General features: G+C 46.2%; 1 protein-coding gene across 1 annotated transcript in view; it reads right to left on the bottom strand.

The window, feature by feature from the left end:
* The window catches only part of LOC148036755 (Tetratricopeptide repeat (TPR)-like superfamily protein), a 102,581-nt gene that overhangs the window by 5,621 nt on the left and 74,546 nt on the right, over nucleotides 1-22,414 (bottom strand). The window contains exons 4-6 of the mRNA XM_087675629.1: nucleotides 6,637-6,859; nucleotides 5,913-6,004; nucleotides 5,693-5,828 (exon numbers count right to left, since the gene is read on the bottom strand). Of these exons, the coding sequence (XP_087531755.1) occupies nucleotides 5,693-5,828; nucleotides 5,913-6,004; nucleotides 6,637-6,859 (451 nt within the window). The remainder of the gene's footprint in view (nucleotides 1-5,692; nucleotides 5,829-5,912; nucleotides 6,005-6,636; nucleotides 6,860-22,414) is intronic.

Raw genomic sequence — 22,414 nt, 5'->3', positions numbered from 1 at the left:
GTTTTCCCATGAGCTACACCTTGCATCCTGGAATGTGAATAGTCTCCACTACAATGGGGCACGTGGTTCTAGGAAGTTGATTGTTTGGCAGGAGTTGCAGCCTGCCCTTGCTGGACGGATCGACATCTTGCTTCCGCAGGAGCACAAGCTCACTCCCACCCATGCCCAGCGGATTGGGAAGGTACTTCCGGGCAGCTCGCACACCTATTGGGAGCACGCCATAGATGCCCACGGCAGGAGTGGAGGCATATGCACCTCTATTGGCCCGAGTCTCATTGCCTGTGTACGAGACCACGAGACGATAGTGCCAGGAAGGGTTCTATGGATCAGATTGGATATTGAGGACTCGTGTATTGGAGTCCTCAATGTCTATGCCCCTACGGAGGTTAGGGCACGCAGCAAGTTCTGGGTGGAGATCGTAGATAGACTCCCAGAGGTGGACTCCTGGATTGTTGAAGGAGATTTCAACAACCTGGAGGCCTTGGGGGACCAACAGGTCAGAGGCAGAAACTATCAAGGCATAGCCGTGGAGGAGCAGGAGGCATGGAAGGTCTTTTTGCTTGCAGTCGGAGCACGTAATGCCTGGAAAGACCCTGCCTTTCACAAGAGGGAGAGGTCGTTGGACTTCTCTTGGGGATACAAGCGGCTAGGTGGAGTTCTGTTGGAGCGGTTGGACAGGTTTTATGTGGGAGAGTGAGGAGGCTCTCGTGGAGGCCAAATTGAGCAGTTGGCAAGCACCACATTGTCCGATCATTGCCAGGTTCTCCTGACACTTGACCCCCCAGCATCTGTCCTAGACACACGATCCTATCGGATCCCTAACTCGATCTATAGGAGGGAGGAGGTGACGAAACAGATAGAGTGGATTTGGACCAGAGAGTGGGACAGGAGGGACCGGATAGCAGAGGAGGTTGCAGAGGTCCTAGCCAAGTCAAGCAGAATCTGCCAAGAGGCAGTCATGCAGGCCAGGCAGCAATGTTGGAAGGAGAAGAGAGCACTCCGGCGGGACCTTGCAACCACGCAGAGATTATTGCAAGAGGCACCAGGGGATCCCACCCTCCACGCACAAGAGGTGCACGCACGAGCAGCCATTGCTGGCCTAGAGGACAGGCGCTTGAAGTTTTCTTTCCGCACCTCAACAACCTTCTCGGAGCGGAAGAGGAACACGATATGCCGGGAGTTCTTCCAGGTGCACCAATCCCGCACCGCAGGAGAGCAAATACGCAGCCTTCAGGATTAGTATGGGAGGACCTGTTCTAGCCCAGATGAGGTAATAAAGATTGCCACCGACTATTACACACACCTTTTCCAGCAAGAGACAACTTCAGCTAGAGGACAGAGATGTAGACAGCAGGTATGGGATCACATCCCTCCCTCGTCATAGAGGAGATGGGACGCTCCCTCCTAGCCCCCTTCACAGAGAAGGAACTAGAGGAGGCTTTCCATACACAGGATGGGTAGAAATGCCCGGGGGAGGATGGCCTCTCTAAGGCCTTTTTCACTACCTACTGGGAACTGGTGAAGGGCCCCCTACTGGTGGATTTCCAGGAGATTTTCACTTCAGGACAGATGCCAGGAAGTCTCTCGACACGCCTTATCAATCTTCTCCCCAAAGGGGAAGACCGGTTGGAGCTCTCCCAGTGGAAGCCGATCACCTTATTGTCAATGGCCTATAATGCACTGGCAAAGATGATTGGTAGGCAACTATGCCCCATGCTTCCAGATATCATCCATGACACACAGACAGGCTTTATCCAGGATAGGAGCATCCTAGACAATGTATTTACCTTCTTTGAGGCGACAAAGTGGACTCAGCACAGTGGGCAGAGACTAGCAGTACTACTCTTGGATTTCGAGAAAGTTTATGACAAGGTGGACTGGGATTTCCTAGAGGGCACCATGGTGAGGTTGGGATTTCCCCAGGCTTGGATTCGTGGGGTCTCCGGCCTGTATAGATCTGCCACTAGCAGGGTTCTCATAGACAGAAGGCGAGAGGAAGAGTTTCGGCTGGAGAGATCGGTTCGACAGGGCTGCCCCCTGGCCCCATACCTGTTCCTACTCTTTGCAGAGGTGATATCTCACTTCCTCAGGTCACGTATGAGCGAATTACGCGGCCTCCAACTTTCAGTGTGAGAGGAGACTGAGTTGTTAGACTCAAAGTACGCAGATGATACAACCCTTTACATAGAGGACGATGAGTTGATGCTAGAGAGAGTGAGGCTGGCTCTTGACTTGTTCTACTTTGCAGCGGGAGCGAAAATCAACTAGCGAAAGTCGGTTGGTTTTCTCAATAACCCGGACTCCAGCACGGAGTGGGGCGTCCACCTGGGATTTAGATGGGTGAGCAGAGGGCAGACCGTTTGATACCTGAGGTTCCAAGTGGGACTCAACATTACTCCTGCCCAACAGTTTCTTCCTGTCCTTGATTCTATTCGGAGGAAACGGACCTACTAGAGCACGGTTTGCCTCTCACTAGCCGGACGAGCCCTGGTGGTTAACCAGGTCCTCCTAGCGACGGCCTGGTACATCGCCTCGTGTTGGTGCTTCTCCTCATCGTGCGTAGTGCAGCTTCGCCGCCTAGTGCGGAATTTCCTTTAGTCAGGGTCTGATGGTTCCAAGGATTCCAAGGCCAAGGTGGTGTGGGCGACCATCATACGACATAGGTCAGAGGGAGGGCTTGGGATCATAGACCCAGAGTATCAAAGTATGGCTCTCTTGGGCAAGCTAGTTGTCCGCGGTCTCACATTGGGCGGGCAGACCTGGAAGGTCTTATTGTAGGAGGGCCTTCAGGATTGTAGACCGAGGCTTGGCCGTGAGTGGAGGCCGTCCTTGAGATGGATCTTCACGTCAGCCCATATCACCCCCCCCCCCCATATCACCTTTCCTTCGCAGCTTACTCTGCGTGTGGCAAGGCCTCTGTAAGGCCCTAATCCAAAGCCCCCCAAGCTGCCAGGAGAAAATAGACCGTCAGCCTGTGATCTCGAGCCCCGAGGTCAAAGATCGGAAAGGGGAACACATAGGTGAGCGCCCCCACATCTAATGGGCTGGGTGGGAGGTCGGCCCGGCTCGTACCATCAGGACATGGCGGAAGGTGTATAGGATGGCAGACGAGGAGGTGTTGCAGCGAGTATCAAGCTGCCAGAGAGGAGTGGAGTTGAGGAGAAGAGAGATAGACGAAGCAATACCTCTGGAGTGGCTTGCTCCCCCGATACGAGAGCCGATAGAGCCCGGGGAGGTATGGGCAGCTAGGTTTTCACCAGCAAGCATCCCCCTTCAGGTGGCAAGTAGAGTGGGTGGAGTCCCACAGGGGACTTTCTTCATCGTTCAGAAGGGGGGACGTATGGCCCTTGACAGAGGACAGCAGGATGAGGAAATTGCCACCCTTTTGTGAAGGAGGATTCGGGTGGTGGGCCTTCAGGGAAAGACATGGCGACTGGATCTCTATGTTTTCTGGAAGGAGCTCAGGGAGTGGCGACTTTGGATCTGGGAGGGCAAACCACTTGATGACCTGGAGTGGGATCCAGGAGAGTGGCTATGGCCGGCCTCTGCGGTCGCCAAAAAGCCACCCAGGTTCCTAGAGTACACTGCCAGGATTGGCAGACATGTACTGATGCAGGAGGATATGGACTGGGTGTCGTCACGCAACAGGCACTGGGCAGAGCACAACATCATGGAGCCCTTCCGACGGACCTTCAAGCGCCGCCTATGGGATAGCTAGAGACCGAGGAGGGTGTCGTACTTTTTATGGCTGGTGGCACATGGAGACTTAGCGGTGGGAAGTTGGCTTGCCCAGATGCACAAGGAGGGAGATTGTAAGCGCTGCACACAGCAGCCTTTGGAAACCCCAAAGCACTACCTTTGGTCATGTGAGGAGGCAAAACTCATGTGGAGAGGAGCATGCCGCATCCTTCGCCGTATAGCACCCAGCCTTGGGTGTATCTCATGGGGAGCTTTCTGTTGGCAGGCAGTCAGCCAGGGCCGTCACCTTTTGTATGAGGCCGGGATGCAAGACACGATATTCATGATCGAGGCAGGGTCGTGCGCAATGGTCGGTCCAGAGGCTCTACCCATCCCCCAGGTACTAGAGCCCACAGCAGACCGCTCAGAGGTATGGGAGATCATAGGGAGTCTTACTAGATGGCATATATGGAAGGCGTGGTGTCAAGAGGCTTTCGGCGAAGAGAGACTTTCAGCACATGCGACCTTAGCAGAACTCTGGACCTCCATCATCCACTCCCTCCGCGGCCGATGGGATCAAGTGCAGGGTGAGTCCAGGGCTCATCAGGAGCTCCGTGGTCACTTCATGATGCGTACTTGGGGCGGCCAAGGTCTATTCTTCGTGATGCAGGCAAGCAGCCCCAGTTGGCGATATACCCCCCCCCCCAATGGCTTCTTGCCCCCATCCCCCCCAAACCGCCTTGAGAGGCTTGTATACATGATGTATTGGTGACTTTGCATCAGCTCCAGCTAGTCTGTTGAGCATGAGCACTCTATTGTAATCAGTTTTTTGAGTAATATAATCAACCACATTTTACTTGCAAAAAAAAAAAGAGTCCAAGCTTCTCGTAGTAGGAGATCCCCTTAGAGATGCTACTCATTACAAGTGTCTTGTTGGCTCTCTGATCTGGCCCATTCATAGTAGGCCAGATATTTCTTTTGTGATGGCTTTGTTGTCTTCTCTCATCAAGACTCCTACACAGGTTCACTAGAGAGCTGCTTTGTGCACTCTACACTATCTACAGGGGACTTGATCCTACGGGATCCTCTATGGAGAGGGGGCCACTCTTTCTGGATGGAGTGACTCTGATTGGGCAGGTGACATGGATTTGAGAGGGTCCACTACAAGTTGCATACATTGAACTTCTCTGCCTCCTATTTATGGTTCCAATTCAAAGGTAGGCAAATATTTTAACAGCTTTGACAACTCATTCCTTGTGTATCTTTTGGGCTAATGTTTCATAAATGTCGCAAGTATCAACTCCAAGTCCTCAATGGGCCAGAGCAAAAAAACGTGTGAGAGAACATGTCTGCATGGTAGCATTGCTGAGTGTTGTTGAAGCATAGATATTGATATCATCCATTAACCTGCCAAGTTTCCATTTGCCTTCCAAGAAAGGACACAATTTTTATGAAAGTACAATTTCAAATTGACTAAGGAGAAATTGTCTGCAAAGAAAATAAGAAAGGATTCTAAGATCAAGATGATGGCAAGGCATTGACATGCTATAAAACAAAAGGTATCATGTTTACTGAACCAAGATGGCCTCAGCATCCCAACCATTTGACCTTGACACTCTTAACCATGCAAATATATTCTTTTTTCCAAAGTATATCAATTTTCTTTCACGTCCAAACAGCATCATGAAATGAACCATAAGTACAGCTGCACCCGTGAATAAGACCTTTAATTTGGAGCATAAATCTAATGCTCGTGACAACAATCTTTTGTTTGAATCAGATCGACATCTCTTTCCTTTCCTTTCAGCGACAGCTTCTATCTAGCTAAAGAAATGATAAGTACCTTAATGATTAGAATCTAAATCCAGACTTCAAGTTCAATTTGGCATATTTGGAAACCACGTACACATATATCCTTTTCATGGAAACAATGTAGGTGCTTAATTAAAACAGAATTCCCTGTTTAACCAGAGAGAAGCGGCATCTAAGAAACATCGCAATGTCATTTGAGTACCTTCCAATCAAGCTAAGAAACTCAGCAATTTCTATGCGTATGTTCTCAACCACAGCATCTTGTCTGGACCAGTAACCTGAGCTTCTAAGGATTTGAAGCCCTTCTTGATACAAGTCAGCAGCCTTGTCATAATCACCTGAGAAAACCATCATCTTGAATGAGCAATCAGCTACTGCTTTCCATCTCCCAAAACCAAACAAAGATATGCAAACTTACCCACCTTTGGTGCATTTAACTCTAGCAAGTGCACAAGTCACAATACCAACCCTTCCAATGCCTTCTTTGATTGTTTCCTTTGCAATGTTCAAAGCTCTATTCACATAAAGCTGTAGACTTTCAGATTTTTATAACATGAAGAGTAATTTTGACTCACCCATAAACAAAATATGGCTGCATAAGCATGAAAAGACATCACTTTTCAAGCTTAATTCGGCATAAAGACAAGGCTTGCATAGAAAACAGGCAAGAATTGAGGTGCCCACATGTGCATATACATATAGATATCAAGCCACTGTCAATAATCATTTGATACATACAAAGTAAGGTCCTCAGCATTAGGGAACTCCCCAGAGGACATTTCAACTAGAAGCACTGGAACTATAATAAAGTAGGTTCAAAATCACAAAAAGTAAAATTTATGGTAAGATGTTTCAAGAGAAAAAGAATGGAGATGCAGCATATGTAGTAAGTCTCAACAATCTGAATTCAACAAGTAACGTGAGCCTAAAGAAAGTTCTCCCTACAGCACGTTTCTATATAAAGCTCCCAAACAAGTCAAGTGATCAAAGAGTACAAAATCTAACAAAAGACACCAGCATAGTGTGTAGTTTATCAAATATAAATGTGCAGAATTTCAGTAAAGACTGTGCACACACACTTCTTTATGTTGTTTGTTTGTGAAACCTTTTTTCTTTCAAAGTAAAGCATTTAAAACAGATATGAACCTTCTCAGGCATGCCTCCGCTTCATCTACATCTCTCTCTTCAAGAAGTAAGTAACCAAGGTGTAAAAGAGGCTCCACTAATTCTTCACATGATATGTCTTGCAAACCCTCAAGTATTGATATAGCACGTCTATAGACATCTTTTGCCATCTCACTTTCCCCAGTAACCTTGTAAACTCCAGCCAGACCTAGAAGTGTATCAACCAAAACCGGGCTATTTTTACCTGACATCAAAGGGAAAGCAATGTTAACTGAGGGACCAGTACATTCACAAATCAAGCTCAGTATATATGCATATCCACAACAATTAGAGTCAGATAACAACGAAAACTAATTCTAAATTCCACATATACATGACACTAATTTACATCATGGATACAACTTCTTTGCTCCCTGAAGTACACACTTGCAGCTTGTTGCACTCATACATGTGGTAATGAAGACAAAAATAACCCCAGCCATGTTCTTTCCTATCAAATTATAACAAGATGGCCTCGACCCATGCTCCTACTGTTCATCTATGCCCTCAACAGCAAGCAAGACAGGAGACAAGTCTCACTCCCTGCCTCAACTTGACCATTGGATAGTAGGGGGATGACTTCTTCATGGTGTAGGCCTTCGAGGATAGGAGAGGCAAATGCAAATAGATCATTAGGGAAGATGAGCAGGCTGCCTCAGAGGAGCTTTTATTTCAGACCAAAAGATAGGATCCATGGTTCATAGTAGAGTTTGGTAAATCCACAAGCTCACTCCAATTCTCTAGAAGAGACGACCACTATAATAAACAAGAAAAGAAGAAGAAAAAAAAAAACAATAACAACTGCTACTACTACTACAATAAATAAGAAAAGAAGAAAAAACTACTACTACTACTACAATAACAAAAAACAAGAAAACTAAACAACAATAAACAAGAAAAGAAAAAAAACTACTACTACTACTACTACAACATACAACAACAATTAATTTCATTTTCTCTCTTCCTCTCCCTCTCTCATTTCCTCTCCCTCCCTCACTCTCTTCCTCTCTTTCTCTCTTTCCCTACCAGGTTTAATGTTTTTTCTCTCTTTTTCTCTCTCCTCTCCCTCTCTCATCTGGCAGCTGGAGCTAGGACTCTCCAGGACTGACCGATTTAATGCGAATGATTGGGCTTGCGACAAGGGTGGCCTAGCAGGTATCATACCTAGCATGACTCTCAGACCATTCACCAGTTCAGCTAGTTCTTTCTTAGAGAGTCAAACCACCCTGCTCCAATGTCAGGATTCCTGCTCTCTACTCATCATCTCATAGTCCGGTTCTTATCAGTTGTTCCAGAGTGCACAATGGAAAGGGGATAATGAATACTGAGTGAAAAAGGAGGAGATGTAAGGAATGCAGTAAACTGAAGGAGTGAACAGACACAAATTTGAATGATACAAGCCTGGTCTCAATCAACCCCTATACGTAGCTCGGAGAGTCAGTGAAAGCACTAGACAGAGGCAGGACATGAAGATGAGGAGGAGGAATCACATTGAAAAAAAGAATGGCTGAATGACCAATTGGTGGAGAGTGCAAGCAGCTGTAAACAGCAAGAAATGTTTTAACTAACCAATTTGCATTGAATGCAAGTCCGGACCAACACAAATACCTACAACTGACAAAATGTTTGCACTAAAAAAGCTGCCCATTCCTGATAAAATACATCCCATCTCTTGCAGTAAATGCCTACCTGGAAATGACAAAAACAGACTGCCAGGTGACAATTGCAATGACAAATCTCCACCTAAAATGTCAAAGAAAAATAAATTGACGGACAAAAACACTATTCAAGTTCCTAATGTCCTTATTTTGACTCAAACTAGGACACAAGTAGGAGATGGCCAAAATAGACCACATGACTACCAACCACCCCTCTACCATCCTAAATGTGTCAGACGGCCAAAGGAGATGGAATGGGTCCAAGAGTGGTAGGAAGAGTGTCACTAGCCGATGAAGTCCATCAAGGATGAATGCCAACCAAGGAGCAAAATCCCGTTTCTAGATGAAAGCCCAATTGAATAGGAGCCATCATAGGCCAGTGGGAGACACCTTGAATGGATCACTCTAGTGAGATCCAGTTAGGAATGGGTCAGCCAAGCTGCAAACCCACTGATGAGAGACAATAGTGAGGAGCTATCAAACATGCCATGACCTACCAGAAAACAACAAGAGGGACCAAGGGCCATGAAATGGGCATGCACATGGCAAGGGATGGTGGCTCAATGGCAAAGGAAAGAGACCACCGCATGAAAGCAAGGCCCATAGAAGTTTGCAATCCCTAAAGAATTTCCTCATGATCTTGGGAATTCTCCTTTGAAACAAGAAGGGCCAGGGAATCCACAGCCACATCTCGAAGATCATCCCCTACAAAAGGGATGGGAGGTACAAGGGAACCACCAAAGAAGATGATAGGGGTGGGGTAGACCGTAGAACCTATGGGATGGGTAGTACACAAATGGAAATGGGTGTAGCAATGAAAGCTGCCTCAAAGGGTCCTTCACACAAAAAGAGGAATGGGGTAGATATAGCTCCCTAAGCCCTCTCCTATCAACTAGTCACAAGGATAATACCTAATGATGAGTCCTCAATAAATGCGGCCTGCTCTCAGAGAAAACTTGAGTACCTGCTCAGAGAAAACCTAAGTAACAAGTCTCGTGAAGCCATGAACAAAGACAAGATCGAAGCCCAAGTCCAAAACATGAAGGGCTTTTAATATAGTGCTCTCAAATGGTGTTGCCAAGGTGTGGAGTGATTGCATGAATTTAATAGAGAATGAAAGATAATGCAAGAACAAATAGATACATAATGAAACTCAATCACAAAATGAGAGGCAACATATTAATGACTGAAAGAGAGTACGATGCTCAAGGTGACCAAAATAAATAATGCCACACTTAGGTGCTAATGGTGCACAATGTGCCTTTTTATAGTATATCCTAACCCTAAATGGCTTAAGCGTCATAGAAAATCCTAACCCTAGTGCCACTTATGTGAAGATATGCTAGGGTTTGCATTGAGAAAACATAGAATGTATGAGCAGAACTAAAACACAATAACTTAGACAAAAACGCAAAAACACAAACACAAACAAAGAAAAAAGAGAACTCTAAAGTGAATGAATCAATGTTGTGAATGATGGAAAGAGTGTACATCCCCATCTCAACATGAGTTTCATTGGTATTTTGTGCTTAAAACGTGTTATAAACTTATTAGCTCTTCTAAAAAACCCCAAAACATGTAATTACCAAAAGCTTCATTAAAAAAGAAATGCATTTCTAAATGATTTTCGTGTTCCATGAGCAAAATCCTAATTTGGGAGGTTGCTTTTGCTTCTACAAATAGACAAGCTGCCACCATTTAACCCATCCCGTTTTTGCAAGTCATCACTCTTCTGCAGATTTTTAGCCAGCAGCCCACATCATTCAGTGACTGTCCAGCCCTTGCGGCTGCTGCCACACCTTCCTCAACTGGTGCCCACCTTACTGTGTTTATTGCTGCGCAGGCAGCCCAGCTGTACAGCAACTTGGGCATTAACTCAGCCTGCAATTGGCTGGTGCACAGGCTGCCAAGCACATGATCGTCAGTTTCTAGTCTGTGTTTGACTGTTGCATAGGCCGCCCAGCACCTTATCACACTCTACTAGCTGTTGCCCAATCTTCCTCTATTGCCGTCAGCTGCCATCATCTTCCAAGTGGTACACTACTGCATTCAGCCAGATTCTGCCTTCAGATGGCCGCATTTTGGTTATCAACCTGCTGCCCTTCCATTTCTAGCTTTCTTTCAGCTCTAACTAGTGGTCACAGACCTCAAGATCCATCTCTAGTGAAAGTCACTCTTCAACTACTCCCATTGCTCTGCCTTTGAGCATCTTTGCAAACGCTAGCATATCTTCACATGGTATCAAAGTTGATGCTCTTCTAAAGAGTAACCTATGCCTATCACGGAGAGCTGGTTTTTGTGCAAAATACATGGGCATCATGTAACCAATTCACAATGCATTGTGGATTCAATGGAAGAAGACACTTCACTTTCACGGTCTTCTTCTTGGCAAGATACATGTTTCTGTGAGAGTGCGCAATGGAAGAGGGATATGAACAAGGAGACAGAAGGGAAGGGAATGACTGCAATAAAAAAAGAGAATGGAAGAAGAAAATCTAGACTAGACTCTGAAAGAAATCTGAAAAAAATGAGGACTGATCAATCCCTCCACAAAGCCCAAGATATCAATGAGGGCATTAGATCGGGCTGATGATGGATGGAAACACTGAAAGACAAAGGAATGATCCAAATGTCGGAGTGTGTTGGAAAGTTGCAAGACAGAATGACCTGCCAGCTATGGGGCTGCTATATATAGCAAAAACCCCTAATAATTGACGGATTGCAGTCCAATAATGCCAAAAATCTGGCCGGCCTGAATAATATAATGGGGAAAATGCCGTTGTCTATTGGATCAGCTGGTCGCCTCATCAGGCCAGTGTCAATGGAATCAAAAACCACTAGAAAAGAAATGCATTGTGCTGGAAAATAACAGGCCAATGTAAACACAGCTAAAACTTGATTGAAAAAGCATTGCATACTTTGGAAAGAGCTGCCTTCTCTGTCAAAACACATGACAAACTGAATATCAAAGCTATGAATGTCCCCTTCTAACTTAGACTGAGGCTCACAGACAAGAGATGGCATCATCCAATAGTGAGCTCATAAACACATGCTCATCACAATCATCTACTTCCGTAAAATCAATCAAATGTGCCCCCCCTCCACCATTTGCTGCATTTCTGGCAGCCCTTCTAGTGCGTTGAGGTATAGGAGCATCCATTTTACTCTCCTGGAGAGTCTATAACAGCCATCTTGGGACTGTTTTGGCTGCATTTACAGCAGCCCTTTCATGTTGTACTGCTTCTTCCACTGCATGTGGCAAACCATCATCGATACCCTTCTGTTCGGGAGCATATGTTGCAGCAACAACTTGCTGTATTAAGTCTGTCCTGCCATTTACAACAGGCACAAACTCCAAAATAAGTGGCAAAAGACCCTCAAAGACATCACCAAAGTCATGGGTGGCTGGCCTTTGAAACTGATCATGTGAAAATACAGCATTTTCAGCAAATAGGACATCCCTACTGACAAAGACTTTCTTCGTGCATGGGTCATACAAGCAATAGCCCTTGCTCTCTGAACTATAGACAATAAATATGCATTTTACAGCCTTGTCATCAAGCTTTTCATGAAGCTCTTTTGGAACATGTACATAGGCTATGCAACCAACACCGGAAAGTAGTCTACTTTGGGTTTCTTGCCATGCCAAGCTTCGAACGGTGTGATCATCTTTAGTGCCTTAGTGGGTGCACGATTCAACACATGATTTGCACGCGGAAGGCCTTCTAGCCTTTTTCTTTTCTTTTTTTGCAAATAAAGTGTGGCTAATTATATTACTTCAGTAAACCTTGAATACAAAGAAGTCTCTTGCTCAATAGACTAGCTGGAGCTGATATAGAGTCACAGAAATATCAAATATACACGCCTCTCAGGGCAGTCTAGGGGGGATGGGGGCAAGAAGCCATGGAGGGGGCGTGTATCGCCATTTGGGGCTGCCTGCCTGCATCACAAAAAACAAGTCCTGACAGCCCCAAGTGCGCATGAAGTGAAGACAGAGCTCCTAACGAGCTCGAGACTCGCCCTGCACCTAGTCCCATTAGCTGCAAAGGGAGTGGATGATGGAAGTCCAAAGCTCTGCCAAAGTCGCCTGTGCAGAAAGTCTCTCTCCTCCAAAAACCTCCTGACACCGTGCCTTCCAGATATGCCATCCAGTGAGACTCCCTACGATCTCCCACACCTCAGAGCAGTCTATTGTAGGCTCCAGTTCCTGGCGGATGGATAAAGCCTCCAAGCCGGCTACTGTGCACGACCTAGCCTCAATAAGATTGTGTCCTGCATCCCAGCCTCATACAGAAGGTGACAACCCTGGCTGACTGCCTGCCAGCAAAAAGCTCCCCATGAGATACATCCAAGGCTGGATGCTATGCGACGGAGGATGCGGCATGCTCCTCTCCACACTAGCTGCACTACCTCACATGACCAAAGGCAATGCTTTGGAGTTTCCAGAAGCTGCTGTGTGCAGCATTTACATCCTCCATCCTTCTCCATCTGGGCTAACCAACTCCCTACCGCCAGGCCTCCATGTGCCACCAGCCATACGAAATACAATACCCTCCTCGGCCTCCAGCTGTCCCATAGGCCGCACCAGAAAGTCCGTTGGAAAGCATCCGTGATGCTATGCTCCACCCAGTACCTGCTATGCGACGGCGCCCAATCCATGTCCTCTTGCATCAACACATGTCTGCCAATCCTGGCTGTGTACTCTAGGAACCTCAGTAGCTCCTTAGGCAACCGCAGTGGCCAGCCATAGCCACTCTCCTGGATCCCACTCCAGCTCATCAAGTGGTCTACCCTCCCAAATCCAGAGGCGCCACTCGCGGAGCTCCTCCCAACAAACATAGGGGTCCAGTCGCCATGTCTTCTCCTGAAGGCCCACCACCCGAATCCTCCACGAAAGGACAGCTATCCCCTCATCCTATTGCCCTTTGTCAAGGGCCAGACACCCCCCCTCCTAAACGGTGAAGAAAGTCCCATGCGGAGCGCCACCCACTCTACCTGCCACCTGTAGGGGGATACCTGTCGGTGAAAACTTTGTGGCCCATACCTCCCTAAGCTCTACCGGCTCTCATACCGAAGGAGCCAAGCCACTCCTAAGGTATTGCTGCGTCAATCTCCCTTCTCCTCAACTCGACTCCTCTCTAGCAACCTGATGCCTGCTACAACACCTCCTCGTCCACCAACTTGTACACCTCCCGCCAGGTCCTAATGGTGCGAGCCGAGCCGAGCCTCCCAACCAGCCCACTGGATGTGGGGGTACTCGCCGATCTGTACCCCCTCTTGATCTGTGACCTGGGGGTTCCAAATCACCAGCTAACAGTCTATCTCCTCTTGGCACCCGGGGGTCTCTGCATTAGGGGGGGGGCGTGATTTGGGTTGTCGTGAAAATCCATCTCAAGGACGGTCTCCAATCCCCACCAATCCTCGATCTACACTCCTGGAGACCCTCCTGTAGTAGAACCTTCCAAGTCTGCCCTCCTGGTGTGAGACCACGGACTACAAGCTTGCCCAAAGAGCCATACTCTGATACTCTGGGTCAATGATCCCAAGCCGTCCCTCTAACCGATGTCGGATGATGGTCACCCACGCCACCTTGGCCCGAGAGTCCTTGCAACCGTCCAACCCGGCCCAAAGGAAATTCTGCACTAGGCGACGAAGCTGAGAAACACAGGACAAGGAGAAGCACCATCATGAGGCGATGTACCGAGCCGTCACTAGGAGGACCTAGTTGACCACTAAGGCTCGGGCCGCTAGGGAGAGGCGAGCAATACTCCAATAGGTCAGCTTCCTCCGAATAGAGTCAAGGACTAGGATCAACTGTTGGGTGGGGGTGATGTCGAGTCCCACGTGGAACCCAAGGTAGCGGACGGTCTGCCCTCTACACACCCATCTAAATCCCAAGTGGACGCCCCACTCTGTACCAAAGTCTCGGTCTATAAGGAAACCAACCAACTTCGGCCAGTTGATTTTCGCTCTTGCTGTAGTACAAAACACCTTGAGAGCTAGTCTCACTCTCTCCAGCATCAACTCATCGTCCTCTATGTAAAGTGTTGTATCATCTGCATACTCTAAGTCTAACAGCTCCATCTCCTCTCTCACTGGAAATCGCAAGCTACGTAACCCGCTCACTTGTGATCTAAGGAAGTGAGACATCGCCTTTGCAAAGAGTAGCAACAAATACCGGGCCAGTGGGCAGCCTTGCCATACCAATCTCTCCAACCAAAACTCCTCCCCTCTCCTGCCACCTATGAGAACCCTGCTGGTAGCTGATCTGTAGAGTGCAAAGACTCCATGGATCCATGCTTGGGGGAAGCTCAACCTCTCCATGGATCCCTCCAAGAAGTCCCAGTCCACCTTGTCATAGGCTTTCTCAAAATCCAGGAGTAGTGCAACCGACCACTGTGCCGGGCCCACTCTGTCGCCTCAAAGAAGGTAAAGACATTGTCTAGGATGCTCCTATCCTGGACAAAGTCTGTCTGTGTGTCATGAATGATGTCTAGAAGCACAAGGCAGAGTCGCCTACCAATCATCTTTGCCAGTGTCTTATAGGCAACTAGCAACAGGGTGATCGATCTCCACTGGGATAGCTCCAACCGGTCTCCCCCTTTGGGAAGAAGACTGATAAGACCTGCCAACTAGTATCCGACCTGAACTGAAAATCTCCTCGAAAGCCAACAGTAAGGGGTCCTTCACTACCTCCCAAAAGGTAGTGAAGAAGGCCTTAGAGAGGCCATCCTCTCCCGAGCATTTCTGCCTGTCCTGTGTGTGGAAAGCCTCCTCTAATTCCTTCTTTGTGAAGGGGGTTAGGAGGGAGCATCCCATCTCCTCTATGACGAGAGATGGGATGTGATCCCAGACCTGCTGTCTACAACGCTATCCTCTGATTGAGGCTATCTCGTGCTGGAAAAGGCGTTTGTAGTAGTCGGTGGCAATCTCCATCACCTTGTCTGGGCTAGAGCAAGTCCTCCCATACTGATCCCAAAGGCTACGTATATGTTCTCCTAAGGTGCAGGACTGGTGTGCCTGAAAGAACTCCCTGCACATCGTCTTTCCCTTTCGCGCCCAGAAGGCTACTGAGGTGTGGAATGAGAACTCCGAGCGCCTATCCTCTAGGCCGGTGATGGCTGCTCGTACGCGCACCTCCTATGAGTGGAGGATGGGATCCCCTGGTGTCTCCTATAATAATCTCTGCGTGGTTGCTAGGTCCCGCCGGAGTGCTCTCTCCTCCTCCCAGCATTGTTGCCTGGCCTGAAGGGCTACCTCCTAGCAAATACTGCTTGACTCGGCTAGGACCTCTGCAACCTCCTCTGCGATCATGTCCCTCCTACTCCACTCCCTAGTCCAAATCTGCTTAATCTGTCTCTTCACCTCCTCTCTCCTGTAGATCGAGTCAAGGTTCCGGCAGGATCCTGTACCTGGGGAAGATACGGGGGGATCAAGTTTCAAGAGGACCGCGTAGTGATTGAACAGAGTGGTGCCAGCCAACTGCCCTATCTGGTCTCCGCAAGAGCATCCCCACTCTCTCACTTAGAACATGTCCAACTGCACCAGCAAGACTCCGCCTTGTTACAACTATATATATCATCTCTCACTTGACTTGGGTCTCACCTATATATACTAACTCTACATCAATATGAATCATTCTTTGGGAGCATGTCTTGTGTATCTCTCTCGTACTCTCTCTCTCTCTCAACATGGTATCAGAGCTATGGATGCGTAGCAACAACAAGGAAAATAAGTTATTTCATTGTTTATACTTGATTGAATTCTTTGCACAAGTAATGATTTGATACATGAACTTGTTCAAATTAGAAGTATTAGTTAATTTTGTCTTTAAAAACAAAACCAGGTTTGGGTGCGTAGCTCTCGTCGTGCTCTCGAATCTTGTCAAAACTGCTTGTCAATCGGAGTTCTGAATCAAAAGTTATGACAGTTCAGGATTCAAGACAACAATTCTGCTCGAATCTGCAATTCTTTATTTGAAACTATAATTCTAATTACAGTTCGTTAATCCCCAATTACAGTTCGTTAATCACTCATCTTCGTTAATGACGTTGATTACGACAAGCAAACATCTTGCTATTTTTAGCGATGTTTTATTCTCGTTCACGTTCTTTGTTCGACCGAAATAGCACTTTTCTTATACGCTCATCTCGTCTTACACATTACGTCTCTCTATTTCGGGCTTTCTTTTAGTCACTCAATACTTTTCGTCGTTCTTACGTGCATCTCCCTATTTTGATTGTCACGTGTCTCAACTACGCTCGTCTTGTTCATGGTTTGCAGATTCTGCAATCTCATCTTATTTGTTTTCTCTCGAGATACAAGCATGGCCAATTGCGTAATTGTTAACGGATATCCGTCTGGCCAACGTTCGGTTCTCTTCTTCCAAGGACAAGGCTTTCCTGGGTGGAAAGCAAAGATGATGCTAATTCTTGAAGGTGACGAATTATTTGATATTGTTTTGGGCGACCTGTCTTGCCCAGTTCAACCTATTGATGTGATTAATGACAGTTCTCTGATTACTGATGGCCTGTTATTTGAACAATGGAAATTTGATCATACTGATTGGATTCATCGTGACAATGCGGCTCGTCGTTATATATTGTCTGCACTTCCTAACTCACTTATGTTGGATGTCTTTCATCTGAAAACCTCTCATGCTGTTTGGGAGTATCTTATCTCAACGTTTGAGAAGAAATTGGTCACCAAAATTTTCTCTCCAAACTCGTTTGAAGAATCTTCAATAAGGTTGGTACTTCTATGCACTCTCATATCGAGGCTTTTAAAGACATTATCAATCAGCTTGGTGCTGCTGGCGCTCCTGTTGCTAAAAATCAGATTGTTACTCAACTTCTTCATACCATCAAAGATCCTTTATATGACAATATCATCACTATTTTGTCTAACAAGGATGATATCCACTTTGACAAAGCATGTATATCTCTTATTGAATATTCTCAACGTCATGAGCATCATTTGGAAAAATCTGATACTGTTTTGGTCACTCGCGAACAAAGGGATTTTGATGTTGCTTTTGTTGCTCGCAAGCGTCCCGCTTCACGTTTTCAGCAGGGTGGACACCCTAATCAAGGTGGTAAATCTTCTCGTCTTGCTTATCCTAACAAACATTGTTCTTATTGTGATAAGAAAGGCCATGTGGCTTCTGATTGCTGGGCACGTCAATATGATGAGGAGCATGGAGTTACTACAAAGCAACCTCGCTCGTCCAAAAGTTTTCCTCCTTGTGATTATTGTGCACATACAAATCATCCATCTCGTCGTTGTTATAAACGCAGATATAATGAAGAACGTTCTCGAGCTTATATTGTTCAACAAACTACAATTGATGATGATCATACTCATCAAGAGCTTAATTTCGTCCATCATAATATCTCTCCAAAAAAGATACTTCATGTTCATGATGGTTCTCTATTCATCATTGATTCAGGTGCCACTGGAAACATGACATACCAATCGCAGTGGCTTCACAATTATCATTCTCTTCCTGTCAAGAAGTTTGTTTACCTTACGGATGATACAACTTGTCAAGTCAAAGGAGTGGGTGATTTATATTTGGGGACTGTTTCATCCACTAGAATATTAAGAGGAGTTCTTCATGTTCCAGATTTGCAAAGAAATCTTCTTTCTGTTGCTCGTCTAGTTGATCTTGGTTTGTCTGTTGGCTTTGATCATAATCAATGTCATATAGAGAAAAACGGACATACCATAGCAGTGGCTCCTCGACATGGTAATCTATTTGAGCTATCATTGAACGATACGGTTGCAAATGTTGTTACTGCCCTTGGAGATGCAGATTGCAAATTATGGCATCAACGATTTGCACACTCCGATTTTGCCAAAATTCTTGATCTTCATCGTCATGGTCTTGTGCAAGGTATGGATCTTAAATCTCATCCACGTATGGGAATATGTGAGTACTGTGCACTTGGAAAACACCATCGTTCGCCTTTCCACACTTCTACTTCATCACATTCCTGTGCTCTCTTGGATTTGGTTCATACCGATATTTGCGGTCATTTTCCTGCCTCAAAGTCTCAATATCGATATTTTATAACTTTCATTGATGATTTCTCACAGTACACACATGTCTATCTTCTTCGACATAAGTCCGAGGCTTTATCTATATTTAAACAATACAAGATAAGTGTGGAGCTTCAAACTGGATTCTCTATAAAGACTCTTTGCAGTGACAATGGCGGTGAATATGTATCTAATCTATTTGATGACTTCTGTAACGATCAAGGTATTCATCATGAGTTTACAGTTCCTTATTCTCCTCAGCAAAATGGTGTTGCTGAGCACAAAAATCGCACTATTCTTAATGCTATACGTTGCATGCTTATACACTCTGGTTTGTCTCAAAAGTTTTGGACTGAAGCACTTCTAACAGCCGTTTTTATTCAAAATCATCTTCCAACAACTGCACCTGCTGGTAAAATTCCTATATCAATCTGGACAGGGAAGACACCTTCAGTCTCTCACTTTCGCACATTTGGCTGCATTGCTTATATTCATGTGCCCAAGGACACTCGACATAAGTTGGATCCTCCAGGTTTGAAGGTTATTTTTCTTGGTTATTCAGATCATTCCAAAGGTTACAAATTTTATGATCCTTCTACTCAAAAGGTTATCATTAGTCGTGGTGCTATATTTGATGATAAGACTATGGGTGGCACATGGTCGTCAGATGTTTCAGATGATACACAGTCTTTGCTTAGTGCATTTTCTTACTTGCTTTGTGAGTCTACTAATTCTGATGATCATAAACCTCCTTCACCTCCAAAGAAGATTAATGAAAATTTGGAGATATATGTCGATCTTCCTATTGAGATGGAGCATGGATTCTATTCTATTGAATATGATGTCTTTGATGATGCTATGTCTATCCAAGAGGATCCAATATCGTATATGGAAGCTATCAATTCGTCTCAAAGGGATCAATGGCAAGACGCTATGCAAGCTGAGTACGATTCTTTAATCTCCAAAGGTACATGGATTCTTATTGAACTCCCCCCAAATCGTATTCCTATCAAATGTAAATGGGTTTATAAAACCAAGACCAAAGCTGATGGCTCGTTTGATAAGTTCAAAGCACGACTTGTTGCAAAAGGTTACTCGCTGATTGCAGGAGTAGATTATCAATAAACATTTTCTCCCGTTGTGCGCTCCACAACTGTTCGTATGCTTTTGGCTTTTGCAACACTATTTGATCTAGAAATTCACCAAATGGATGTTAAAGCGGCTTTTGTCAATGGAGATCTTGAAGAAGAAATCTATATGGAGCAACCTGAAGGTTTTATGATTGCAGAAAAGGAGCATCTTGTATGCCAACTTCATCGTGCATTATATGGATTGAAGCAAGCCTCTCATGCTTGGTATATTAAGATTGATCAGTTCCTCACATCTAAAGTTTTTGTTACATGTTTTGCTGACCCAAATCTTTACATCAAAAGGGAGGACAAATGTTTTATTATTCTTACTCTATATGTTGATGATACTATTCTTGTGTCAAATAATATTGCTTTCTTGGATGATACTATGTTTCTTTGTAAATGGATGTTTGGTTTCTTGGTCCAGCAAGAAACAACGATGTGTTGCGGTTTCTACAACTGAGGCCAAATATGTTGCTGCATCATTAGCATCTCGCGAGCTAGTTTGGCTTCGACAACTACTTGCGGATTTGGAACATACTTCATCATCTAGTACACCTCTTCGATGTGACAACCAAAGTGCTATTAGTCTTACCAAAGACTATATACAACATAGTAAATCAAAGCATATTGCTATTCATTATCATTATGTTCAACATGAAGTCAAGAAAGGTTCCATTATGGTGGAGCATTGTCCCAGTGATCAAATGGTTGCAGACATCTTCACAAAAGCTCTTAGTGAAGCTCGCTTTAGTTCATTAAGACATGCACTTGGTATTATTCCAAGTTCTTGTCTCATTGATTGAGGCATGTATCATTGTATTCAAGAAAACTTTATAGTAAATCATTTTTGTATCGTAGATATGTGTAGGGGCTCGGGTTTTTCCCTTGTTCTCCCCAAGGGTTTTTTCACTCGCAGCCAGAGACCTTTGTTTGAGTGGGGATGTTACAACTATATATATCATCTCTCACTTGACTTGGGTCTCACCTATATATACTAACTCTACATCAATATGAATCATTCTTTGGGAGCATGTCTTGTGTATCTCTCTCGTACTCTCTCTCTCTCTCAACACGCCTAGCCGCCTGTATCCCCACGAGAAGTCCAACGACCTTTACCTCCTGTGGAAAGTTGGGTCTCTCCAAACATCGCGAGCTCCTACTGCCAGTAGAAAAACCTTCCATGCCTCTTGTCCTCCAAAGCCATGCCCTAGTAGTTTCTGCCTCTACCTTGTTGGTCCTCTAAGGCCTCTAGGTGTTGAAGTCTCCTCCAACATTGGGAGTCCTGCTGCAATCTCCACTCAAAACCTGCTGCGTGCCCTGACCTCAGTGGGGGCATAGACATTGAGGACTCCGAGGCACGAGTCCCCAATATCCAACCTGACCTATAGAGCCCTCCCTGCCATGTCGCCCCATGATCTCGTACTCGGGCAGTAAGGCTCGGGCCAATAGAGGTGCATATGCCTCCACTCCTGCCATGGGCACCAATGGCGTACTCCCAGTAGGTGTATGACCTACCTAGGAGAACCTTCCCTACCTGATGGGCTTGGGCGAGGATGAGCTTGTGCTCCTGCAAAAGTAGGATGTCTATCCGTCCCGAAAGGGCCGGCTACGAATCCTGCCAAACAATCAACTTCCTGGAACCATGTGCCCCACTGTAGTGGAGACTATTCACATTCCAAGATGCAAGGTGTAAACTCATGGGGAAACCTGACTGATCGAAGAGACATCTGTTCGGTGTGGAAGCTGCTGATGAGTAGGAAGAACTATGGGGCATGCAAGTACGCTTTGTCGCAAGCCTAGACAGCAAGCTCCAATACCCCATGGTGGCCCTCAGGCGGCGAACCATAGGGGTCATAGATGCTCCAAGTGGTACTACCAATGCATCTATCAACCATACTGAGAGTCGTGACTCTGTACACTGGTAGAAACAGGCCGCCTGTGCCAAGGGCCACTTGATCACATCTATCGGAGCTCTCAATTGTGGAGGGGCTCGAAAGATAATAATACTCTTAAGTGTGGGACCTATCGCGTGGGATCCTATCAGGTGGGGTGGGCAGTGGGGGCTGCGGAGTGCTCTGCTGAGGGGGCGTCGCTCGCCCTCCTGCTCCCTGTTGCCGAGGCTGTGTCTGAGAAGCTAGCTGCGGCCCCCCTTGCCGTCTCCCTCTCTATCGTCTTTGGATCTGTGTGAAGCCGTCAACGTCTACCTGCAGGCCTGTCGGCGAAGCCACCTTGGCTCCGAAACGAGTGCAATCTGCTGCTTGATGCCCAAAGTCGTGGCAACACAAGCACTGACCTAGTTGCCCAGTCACAATGACCTACTACCTAAAGGAGTGATCTCCTATCTCAATCTCCAGGAACTTTGGCATACTCTGTGTCTTTCACGGCCACTCATACCTTTGGGACTCCTGTAGATGTCACTGCATCCACGAAGGAGACAGGAACTGTGTCGAAGAGTCGTCCAAAGTCCTCCACTAACTGGCGGCACTCTACCACCAGTCCGGGGAAAAGTAAGGTGACTGGATGTCTGAGAAATCTGTTATGGAGTGCAAATGTCTCCACTGCGAAGCCGCTATACCAGGGAACCATGTACATGGCCCCCTTCGTGGAGGCATAGAGTGAGCTCTCCACTAACTCATGAGCTGCGTCTGCAAAGGTGAGTCAAACCATGAAAATCCCTTGGCCCATGAGGAGTGCTTCCGCAATCTGCACTGTGTCAATGCGCAGCGTGGAGAGCAGCCAATCCCGCAGCTGGGCCCTCAATGGGGAGTGTTCAACGACCTGACCAAAGATCACTGTTTCTTTCAACTCTAGCTCTATGGCACGAACTGCTAAGAGCTGTTCCTCAAAGAGGATGATGCGCAAGGTGTTTGACTGGGGGGCACTCGCAAAATGCGTCAGCGTCTGACCAGAGGTTTCCATTGCGTGTCC

The sequence above is a fragment of the Lygodium microphyllum genome, chromosome 4 (assembly GCF_053477565.2).
Source record: "Lygodium microphyllum isolate KBCC chromosome 4, Lygodium_microphyllum_v1.1.10, whole genome shotgun sequence".
Lineage (NCBI taxonomy): Eukaryota > Viridiplantae > Streptophyta > Polypodiopsida > Schizaeales > Lygodiaceae > Lygodium > Lygodium microphyllum.
The sequence above is the reverse complement of the archived record's forward strand: the minus strand, read 5'-3'. Positions and strand labels throughout refer to the sequence as shown.